The 11,012-nt window shown below is 39.6% G+C and overlaps 2 protein-coding genes across 2 annotated transcripts; both read left to right on the top strand.

The window, feature by feature from the left end:
• The first annotated feature begins 233 nt into the window (after positions 1-233).
• LOC140274805 (hepatoma-derived growth factor-like) lies at positions 234-5,385 on the top strand. The gene is made up of 6 exons (XM_072370168.1): positions 234-662; positions 2,307-2,383; positions 2,686-2,824; positions 3,419-3,577; positions 3,689-3,859; positions 4,597-5,385. Exons 1-6 carry the CDS (start codon positions 576-578, stop codon positions 4,615-4,617), a joined length of 654 nt encoding a protein of 217 aa, XP_072226269.1. The 5' UTR covers positions 234-575; the 3' UTR covers positions 4,618-5,385.
• A 1,854-nt stretch (positions 5,386-7,239) lies between these two features.
• On the top strand, positions 7,240-11,012 carry mrpl24 (mitochondrial ribosomal protein L24). The gene is made up of 6 exons (XM_072370775.1): positions 7,240-7,330; positions 7,578-7,764; positions 9,237-9,332; positions 9,914-10,017; positions 10,151-10,281; positions 10,662-11,012. Exons 2-6 carry the CDS (start codon positions 7,582-7,584, stop codon positions 10,796-10,798), a joined length of 651 nt encoding a protein of 216 aa, XP_072226876.1. The 5' UTR covers positions 7,240-7,330; positions 7,578-7,581; the 3' UTR covers positions 10,799-11,012.

Genomic DNA, 11,012 nt, shown 5'->3' with positions numbered 1-11,012 from the left:
TCCCAATATTCATACTAATGTTATAAACAGGGCAAAAAATAAGTTTTTGTCTGAAATGTGGTGAAGAAGTACAACGTAAGGATTATGCTAAAATATTTTTGTAGCTGTACTGATTTTGCTCCACTAGAATAGTCCCTTTTTAGGAAAATATTACTTGTTTTGGTCAATAGGGGCGCTATTTTTACAGCTTTAGGTAGCTACTGGGGGGCGCGTCTGTAGAAGGGAAGCGGGTTTCAATTTCAAACCCAAATAGTCCGAGGGACGAGTCAGTGGATTGTGAGAGAGCGTTTCGAGTTAATCTACCGCGCTTAGTCGTATGGGTCACATTTAGACTCAAACTGTTTATTTATTTTCTTGTCGTAGTCAAATTGCATTGCTCTGAATCCACGAAAAAAAAAAAGTCGCCCGCAGCGTCTTCGCTCCAGTTTTCCGCGCCTGGTTCATTGGATGATAAATCGACGCTTGGCTTGTTTTGCCGCAGGAGGTGACCACAGCGGATACTATACCAAATTAAAACTATCACTGTGGTTTCATTACACGCATCTCTGATACAGAAAGCAATTTCTAGCAGAAACATGCCGAGGTCCAACAGGCAAAAGGAATACAAGCCTGGAGATCTGGTGTTTGCTAAAATGAAGGGGTATCCACACTGGCCTGCGAGGGTAAGCACCCGCCGTTACATATCTCGTTCACATTATTATGTGTGGGATTCGTTTCAGTTTGTTAGGCTCCTTTGCTCCTTTCACTGGTTCACCTGAGAGGCCTAACAGTTGTTAGCTACCATGAGTTAGCTTAGCTACGTCGAGTTAGCTTACGTTGCCAAGCATCAACATAGAGCTAGCAACTGGAGACTGTTGCACATTTCTTTAGGGTGATTCATCGTGTTAGAAAAAAACCCATTCAGTCTGTTCAGCTAATTTCGTGTTAATTTTGTATCAATATTGTCGGTAGTTGCTCTTTGAACCTTTGCATGTACCACTTTCGTGTCCCAGGGGGCCTGTTAGGCTAACATCAACTTTGTGCTATTGGTAACCGTTATAGATAGCAATGGACCAACAGAACGTTGGCTAAAAACTAACGGTCACGTCACTCGCAACGATAACGGATGACTAGCAGCAAAAGTTAACTGACAGTTGATGTTGAGCTTCAAACACGAGTCCACGTTGTAGATAAAGCTACAGTAAATATGTACGTGTCCTTTTCTTTCTTATTCTGTTGTTTCAAAGAGTAATAGCTGCTTGTGTCGCGTGCTTCTTTGTAAACATGCCTGCCAGCCCACACTTGTTGCGACAGTGTTTCTGCTCGTAAAGTTGAAATGACTTGCATTACGTTAACTCTTGGTTTAAGTTAATAAAAGATTAAATACAAGTAATGATAATAAAAATCCCTGTTTTATAACTCAATAGCCTGACCATTATTGTAATAAAAAAAAATTCCTAACCATTTACCAAGATAAAATATCAACTTTAAAGTGTTCTTCGCGTTTCTTCTGAAACACCCCCGCACTCTGAAGTGTTGGGGATATAAATAACTACATACAAATCAAGAGTTAAGACCCATAAAGAGTTATTCACCGCACACTAGGGTTAAAAGGTAAACTGTTCGAGCAAGCTACATCAGGCCTGAAACACACTGGATTGAAGCATCAGATATTCTGCTTTTGATGTGGCAGTTATTCAAGCAACTGAATATCTACCCTTGCAAATTCTCAATCTTGGGTACATTTAAAGAAAATCACCAAATGGCCCTGCACTTTCACCCAAAAGTCACTGATCTGTGCCTTTTTCCCTCCTTTTTCTCAGCCTTATCAGCCTCATGTCAACAGTCTGCAGGCCCTGCCCCAACTACTGGTTCCTAGTGACCCTATCTGGGAATGCCAAAAGGCATTTTGGCAGGGGCAAATAGACACCATGCCCATCCATCATTATAGGACTTTACTGTGCCACAGTGTCTTGCTGCCTTCTTCAGAAACCTGTTAGTGCTGGCAGAACAGAGGGCCCAAAGTATTATGGCAGGTTGATGCCTCCATGGGGTTTATTAATTGTTAGGCTGAATTTTTACAGTAAGCAGTGAAAAATATCACCCAAAAAAATCCTTTCAATTTGCTATAAAGTGTATCATGTTATTATGCATGGCCATCTAGTCCTATAAACCCATTTTTATCACCATTAGTGTATTTCTCAGCTGTGAAAGTTCTTCACTTTTGTTCTCACTTTTATCACATCGCGTCATGTTTTACTTTTTGATTTTCTTTTGAAATTGGGTCATTTTAATTCCTGCTCTTTTAATTTGCTTTTGATTCACAGATTGACGAGTTACCTGAAGGAGCTGTGAAGTCACCATCGAACAAGTACCAAGTGTTCTTCTTTGGGACTCATGAAACGTGAGTATTTTGTGTTTTATTAAGACCTTCGTATTCCACTTGGATGATATATTAAGTCAGAAACTTTGTAAAGTATTTTAACAAAGCTTAAAAATGTCCAAAAATATTTGGAACTTCTCCTGAACTCTGTTGCATCTTCACTTTGTCCGAAGCAAACGATTGCAGTCGGGTCAGATTTCAATTAAAATACGGGTTTTCCTTTAATTTGAAAGTCAATGGCGTCAAATGATATGCGTCTTTGACTTAGAAGGTGTGGCGCGTTAAGTTACAAGAGATCATGGATTAATGTTTGACCACCACAGGGCATTTCTGGGGGCCAAGGATTTGTTCCCGTATGACGAATGCAAGGAGAAGTTTGGAAAAGCAAACAAGAGGAAAGGCTTTGCTGAGGGCCTCTGGGAGATTGAGAACAACCCCACTGTCACTCATGAAGGCTACGAGGTAGGTGAACTTTAATCCAAGAGGATAGCTGTATGTGGTGTTGACTATCGGTTTATTATTTTTTTTCTTCTTTTAATGTCTGTCTTGTTTGTAAACCGCATATTGAATATGGACCTGCCCTCAGGGTCTGAGATGTGAAGGCAATGCAGAAACTGTAACTTCTTTAATGGCCAGGAGGGGGCAGGTTATCTGCTGTTTGATTAATTGTATAGGAGCCTGTGTCAAAACAACCCCTCACTTGATTTATTATTACCACTGTAATTATTTTTCCATTGAGTTTCTGGTCTCAGTTTCTAGATTTCAAATATTTTTCAGTACGCTATCGTGTTAATTATGGCGCCAAAGCAGGCACTAGAGTGGAAGAAATTCATGTGATGCTTTCCACTGATTAAAGACATTGGTTCAGAATGCCTCATAGCTGCCCTACAGATACATACGATGTGGGATTTTAAGTCACAACTCTAGAGGTGTTACTGAGACAGTTTTATGTTTGGTTGTCCTTAACTTTGTCTTTTGACCACTCTGATTGACAGACCTGGAGAGACCTAAACTTTGTTTCACTTTTCTTTCACTAATATCAATTTCTGCCTTTAGTCATCAAAGAAGGACAACTCGTCACAAGGAGCAGGGGACACTGGCAGCTCAGAGAAGGCTGAAGCCGAGGGCAGCAGTGATGAGGATGAAGGGGCGCTGGTCATTGACGAGAAGAATGAAAAGGGAGGGACTAAACGAAAAGCAGAGGAGTCTACAGAGGTGAGTTTCAGTCTGTCAGACAGCCCAAGTACAGACCCTCACAGTCAGATGCTATTGAAGCTCTCTTTTATGTTTGGTCACTTTTTTTTTCTTTTTTCTTTTTTTTAATAGGCATCTCCCAAGCGGCCAAAGGATACGGAGGCAGAAGATGACAGCAACAAGTCAAACACGGAGGCATTGCTTAATGATGTGGCTGAACCCAAGGCAACAGCACCTTCCTCGCAGAGTGAATCAAAACCAGAGGAAAATGCTCCAGCAGGGGGCCAACTAACAGAAGATAAGGTGAGACATGTTTACTAAAGATGCTGAAATCAAATCTATTATTACTTATCCTGTGTTGGAGAGAGCAGTGCTAGACATCAACGTTTTCCACAGTGTATCTTACTTTGAGGCAGTTACTGTCTGCACAGTGTGATAAACCAAACTGCAGAGACTTTTCCAGATGTGTTGCACAGTTACTTTATTGTATTCATATTTGAATATTTAAAGACTTTACTGTGTTGGTCAATTGAAAGGTATGGGCCCGTCCACAGGTGCACAAAGGTATCTCCGTGCATTGTTCTCAGCGCTGGTGTGAAAGCATCGCTTAGTTTCACTCCACCACAAAGCTGATCTTTTTGAATGATGTCTTTTCTAACGCAGAGTAAAGCTAAAGCACCAACAACAACACCAACACAATTGTTACACATGTTCATGAGTCTGCCCCCAAGTGGCAGAATAAAGCTATAACATGTCGATGTGCATTTGGACGCAAGCCTCAATGCAAAGGAGGATTCTCTGAAGCATATGTTGCCTCCATCATCGTAGAAAGTAAACAAAACAGCAGTGCAGCTGGTCTTTTATGCCCCTTTTTTTTTTTACCAGCTTGAACCAAGACTTTCAAAAACAGTTGTTAAACGCATATTGTTCTCACGGCAGTACAAAACTAATTTGTTAAAATTTTGTGTACGTGTTTCTCGTGCAATGCTTTGCTGTAAAATGATTTCCCTAATCGTTCTTCTTTCCCGTTTCCCCCACAGCCTGTGAGAGACAGCGCTTAACGTCAACTCATGAGAAAACCAAGAACCTTCGATGCTTCTCTCTGGAAATCGAGCATCAGCATAATTACCTGCAAGATGCAGATTTCAGCTGTTTAATTAGTAGGAGAATTAAGAAGAAAAAAAAAAGAAGAAAAAAAACCTCCATGTTTGTATTGAGAAACAAACAAACCAACATTTGCCATTTTTGGGATATCATATATCCCAGAAACGAAACATTTGCTAATCTGACTTCAAACAATTGAACTGAGCGCTTTCAGGCTCATGTGTAAATGGGATTTTGGTGTATATATATTTTTTATTTCTAAGTGCAATTACATAATTACAAAGACTGAATGCTAGGTGTTAAAACATTTCTCAGTTAGAGGGAATAAATAAACGGAATACTTTATGAAAATTAAACATATTAAATCGAAATTTGACAGACACTTCCATTTGATGGTTTTAAAACGTAGATATTGTACAGGGACGAAACCATTTTCACCCACGCTTTCAACTGGAGCTCATAAATTCACTTCAACCTGTCTTATTGCCTAGCTTCACGACCTCATTTAGTCCGTTATTCAGTCGTTTGATGCACAAACTTGTCCTTTCTTGTTGGGTTCAGGTTATTTTTCTCTTTCCTCCCATATCCATTTAAATCTAGGTTCGCTCTGACTTTCTTCTGCAACGCTGGTTTTGTTGCTTTGGCTTGTACGCTTCATTGCAGGTGACCAAAATTGTGACATTAATTTCACAGCATAACACGGATGGACTTCTTTTGAACATACTGATATGTAAAACACCCTATTGAGAACAACAGTTTTAGCCGTTACTTTGCAGTGACTCTCGCAGGAAGCTGCTCTGGGACTCTTTAGCGAAACGATGAACGCAGTCGACAGTAGAAAGACATTCCTGAATGTTGCGTCTCACCTCGGTCTTAAAGTGTTGAGGTGGAGCAGTGCTGATTCCTGACAAAATCTCTCCAAGATAAACCAAACCCATCAACTCGACTCTCGATTTCTCGTCATAATTTCATATTTAGCTCATAGTAGCGCTGAGACTGAAGAGACACTCAGTTGTATAAAATGTTTCTTTTTCAGCTCTGAAACGTATCACTGAAATTGTTCTTGCTAATATGACTTGCACGGTGTCATTTGTGAAAGGAAATGAAGAAGAAGAAGAAAAAACGTACCCGTTAAAGACTGAACCATCTGTAAAACAGCTTTGATTATGTTTTGTTCGTCCCCGCCCTGTTAACTGGAATTTGAAGTCTGTTTTACTAGTGGTCTTATTGTTTTGACTGTGAGACAAAGTTGTGGATGTCATTGTTCTTTCATCGCTTCGGTGTTCTATCATGTGTGTGGCAGTGTTAGCCTGCAGTTTATCCAGTCATTCAACTAAGGGAAAGCTCATCTCCCCGCCCCTCAAAAAAAAGAAAGAAAAATAACTGAGTGTTATAAAGATGGCCACCTTCCCTTCACCGCGCCACTCATGTCGACGTGTAAAATGTTTAAAGCACCGCTTGAGATCTGAAGTTTAATTTAGTATTCAAGTGTAATTTTTGGTTTAGCTTTCTCTGTTACTTTTTGGAAGCCGTTATTCATCTTAATCTGCTGCTTAGTTTACCATTGTAGTTGCCAGTCGATTTAATAAACATGTTGATTACAAAAAGAAAAAAAAAAAGAAAAGATGTGTGCGGATGTCCCAAACTTATTTGCTTCCCAGAGAGGCACCTGACAGTTGTTTTTACAGTGTTACGTGCATATATGCAGTCATTTCTCCTGTTATAAAATCCTTATGAGGTGTGGATTTGAAACTTTTTAAAGCCTTTTATTCTAATATTGATGCTCTGGAAGCTTGTACATGTGATTGGCTGAATTTTGATTGCAGATTTTTTACACATTTTTGCCTTGTGGTGTAAGCATATGAGTGTTATTAATATCTCCACCTTGTGACATCTGCATTACATGTAGCCTTTTTAAATGTACATCCACATTTAGCCACTGCATCTGCCTCCATGAGTGAACTCGAAATTAACAACCGAGTGACAACTTCTGCACTGAACCAGTCAGATTTCATTGGTGAACTGTTCTGACCCTAAAGCACAAAGACTTAAAAGAAGACATGGAGCTTTGGTGTCAGTAAAACAGCAAATTAGGGTGGATGTAGATGGGAAACAAAGCAACATGGTCGAAGCAGCCAAAGGGCAAACATGTAATATATATTCTGTAACACGTAAAACAAACTGTTTTTAACACAAGATATGAAACATCTTTGTGTTGAATATTCTACATTAATTCAAAGCTCATACAAAATTAAATGATAGAAATGAGACAGCAACAGTTAAGTCAATTTAAGATAAAATTGCTTTGTTCTACTCACTGTAGTGGCTGCAGGCCCAAAGCCATTGTAAAATAGAGTAAAGGCTTTCAAGTTTAAAATAATTGTTCTTCCAGGAGGGGATAAGTTCCCTCCTAGAAAATAAAGTGCACCGATTCTCTGTGGTGTGCTTTGAATACACTGCAGTACGCAGCCACATCTATGTGAACGTCATCTTACCCACAGAACCCAACATCATGCACAAATAGGAGTCTCATCTGTACTTGCAAACTGCACACTTGATTTCGCAGCTGCGCATGCGTTAAGTCAAGTCCGACCCTCCTGTCCAGCAGGTGGCGCTACCTTCAGAGAACAGTCTCAGCCCTGCTACATGTGACATTGACATCAACAGAGGGTAAGCTTTTTCCACATGCACTAATTCAGTTTTCCTCTATACCAAGAAGTTGAGTATTTGAAAGGCAAGCATCAGTCACATTTTAGATGTCTGTGTGTGCGTTAGAGAAAATAGTGCTAAAGTCTTCCTACCAATCGTAAATGATAGCTGTATGTAAGTTAACATTAGCCTAGCTTGTGTTGCGGTTGTGTCAGATTGGCGTTACACATAATACCTCCAACAGCTTTGATTATTTTTGTCCCTGCAGCACAATGAGGCTGACTGCTCTCCTATCGATGGCAGCCAGGGTTATTGTGCCCAAAGACTACCGCTACGGCACTAACAGACCCTGGACCGCAGCTGCTAAAAGGATGAATCCACCGGGGAAGAAGAGGAGAAAGGTGTTCGTGGAGCCTATGGAGCCAGAGGACTGGTCTGTGGTCAAAGGAGACATGGTAAGAAATCAACTCACAGGATTCAAGTCTACACAAATTGCAAATTGGTTTGCATAGTTAAGGGCAACCTCTTTCCCACCGCATTGTCCTTAAAAACAAGATTATCACAAGATGTAAAGACATTAAGCAGGGCAAAGTTATTGCTTTTACAGTGACTCTGAGTAGACAAACATAAATCAGTCTAAATTCTCTGACATTTAGTTGTATTTATTAGCAACGTTAACCAGACATACAATGAAAAATGTTGCTTTAGAGTAAAGTCTAATTCGTAGATATAATTTCAAGATGAAAGGTGTTAAGACTGGAGTGCATAGCATGAGAATAATCTCCAAATGCACTACGAACTAAAAGTAAATGGATATCAACAAACCTACTCATAGACGCTAGAAATCTATACAGAGATGACAAGTAACTAAAACAGTGTCTAATGCTACCCACACACCAGAATACTTAGAATACTTAGAAAAGACTGCGATCACTGCGATCTGCGATAATGTTAAACACGTTTGATATGATCCCAAGACTCGGGAAAGACTGGTATGAAACGCGGTCGTAGATTGCAGATTACCACCTTAAACTTAACGACTGAGATGACGGGAGCGTGCCGAGACTCCAGTTAGACTCCTAAAGACTGTCAGTTTTTAGTCTCGGACTGTGAAAATATGTTGGTGTAAGCCCAGCATAAGTCGTTAATGTATAATTTGGCTGAGTGTGAGATTTTTACCACTTATTTGTTTATATGATATTGGCATTGGAACCACAGCTGATTCTAGGACCTGAAATCCATTTTTTGTTTCAATAATAGTAGTATCATGATAGTAAGTTGGCGGTTCCTTACCCAAAACTGGTTTCTCATGACTAGATAAAACAATTGTCAATGACGGCGGACTGTTTTATTGGCTGGAAATCACAAAGAACGTGTTGAAATTGGTGAAGCGCTGTTGTACAGTCGACTGTTCCGACAAATTCAGAGAGAAGTCGGGGGTTTCCCTATTACAAAATTCTGATAAAGTAAAGAGAAGAGAGCCAGACTGTTTCCTTCTGTTCAAGGAGACGACGGGAATCCACGCTCAAAAATGTGGATTTACACTTTGTGCTCAGTTTGTTAGATGTCTGAGTAAATGTTTTTATTTTACAATATTATGAAAAACCATATGAGTGATAGTGTATCAAAGCTTTGGCAATTGATAGAAAAAAACACGTGTAACAACGCTTCTGCTTGATGTTACTTATCCTGAAACAACCAGCAGAGGGTCTATTATGCATCAGCAGTTTGTACAGAAAATGGCTAAACATTTAAAGTTGGCTTCAGATCTGTTCAAATCAAGTTTGTGATTGATGTTTTGATAAATGGTTAAAACACAGCTGTGACCTGCCTATATAATGCCATTTTGGTCATCAGTAATGATGATATCACATGACATTTAGTTCTCATTTGAGAGATGAATATCTGCTCTTCATTTTCTCCACAGGTCGAGATTCTTGCAGGGAAGGACAAAGGAAAGCAAGGAAAGGTGATTCAAGTGTTCAGACGAAGAAACTGGGTTATCTTGGAAGGACTGAACACAGTAAGAATTTGTTTATGGAATATTAAGTCATATTTTTATTTCTAATTCATCTATGTTTTTTATTTTTCAGTATATTTAACAAGAAGATAAAAAAACTTTTAATCTGCATCAGTGTTTTTTTTTAATTTCTTTATATTTTACTGCGTCACATGAATATGCTGTAGGAACAGCGCTCCTAAGTTCATTGTATGCAAGTCATTCAATGACAGTAAAGGCTTTCTATTTCTTTTTCTGTACTGTTTTCTTTTTTATGAGAGACAACGCAACAACCTGTGAATGCTGTGAATAATTTTGAGACGTATGTGGTTGAGAAGAGATTGAGCGCTCTGAATGCCTGCTTCATCAAACTCTCTTGAGAAATATGTTGTGTATCTTCTCATTGCACCAAAAAGTGTGGTTAGCAGTAAAGCTTTTACAGTTAGTGCTCTAAATTGGAGTAAAACAAAATGTATGTGCAACCTGAGCTCCACCAGATGGAGCTAGTTGTCTGGGTGCACTACAGCAGCCTTTTGGCCACACCCTATTTGTGTTTTTTTAGCCTCTAAAGTTGGAGAGCTGTGACCTGTTGTATTATGTCTTAGCATCACAGGTATGTAGGAAAATCCACAGATTACCGAGGAACCTACATTGCCACCGAGGCTCCTTTGCTGTTACGCGATGTCGCACTCATTGACCCATCAGACAGGTACAGTAAACTTGTAGGTTTGTTGCTGAATCTAATTGTACAGCAATATAATGTCAAGGAGCTGTTTTTAGAGTAATGAACCAGATCTTTGATATGTAGACCACTTGCGATGTTCTGATCTTGAAACCAACAGGAGGCCCACTCAGATTGATTGGAAGTTCACAGAGGAGGGCGAGAGAGTTCGAGTTTCAGGCCGGACGGGTCGAATCATCCCAAAACCTGTCGTGGAGCGACGAGACGGTATTGTACCACAACAGTGGAAAGGTGAGCAAGTTTATGTTTTGACTGGTGGAGGATTTATTTCAAGAAGCTGGGTCAGCACATCAAAACAAGCTGCTGAACATTCTTTCCTTCTTGTGCAGTGTTGGATACTAAAAATAGGTTTCTGTGTGATGCAGGGCTGTTAACAGTGCAAGAAATACTCCTTCTGAACTAAGAAGGATAGAGAATGCTTACTTTTGAATCCAATTAAAGAATTCTCTGTAAATTTGCAAAGGGAAATCATATTATTGCCATCGAAATTATGTTTAAAAATACTAATGCTGCATTGGTATTTTGCTAAAAGATATATTTTATGTTTACTCTATTGAATTTGTCTATTGCGGTAAAATAACCTTATTTATTTTTTTCCTTTTTCTGTATAGATGGGCCTAAAGATACCAGCCCCGAAGACACTCTAGAAAAGACTTATGTTCCATCTCTAAAGACCCTGGAGGAAGAGGTCATGGAGAAACTTGGTATCCAGGAAAACAGCAGGCACCAGAGGTCCTATTGGTACTGACCACAGAGTCATGTTCCTATTGTGCTGTCCGGTTATCACAGAGACCCTGAACGCACCTTGCCTCCGGTGGGAGTCAAGTTGCAGGTTGAGTCACATAAAGGATGCCTGGAGGCAGATGAATGGACTTTAAAACATTGTTGCAACTTACAAAAAAATTTTGTAAACATTATAAAGGGGTTAATATGCAGCATAAATGTATCATTAATTATTACTT

Source organism: Leuresthes tenuis, unplaced genomic scaffold, assembly GCF_036924035.1.
Source record: "Leuresthes tenuis unplaced genomic scaffold, fLeuTen1.0.hap1 SCAF_18, whole genome shotgun sequence".
Lineage (NCBI taxonomy): Eukaryota > Metazoa > Chordata > Actinopteri > Atheriniformes > Atherinopsidae > Leuresthes > Leuresthes tenuis.
This window is presented reverse-complemented; position numbering and strand designations above follow the sequence as displayed.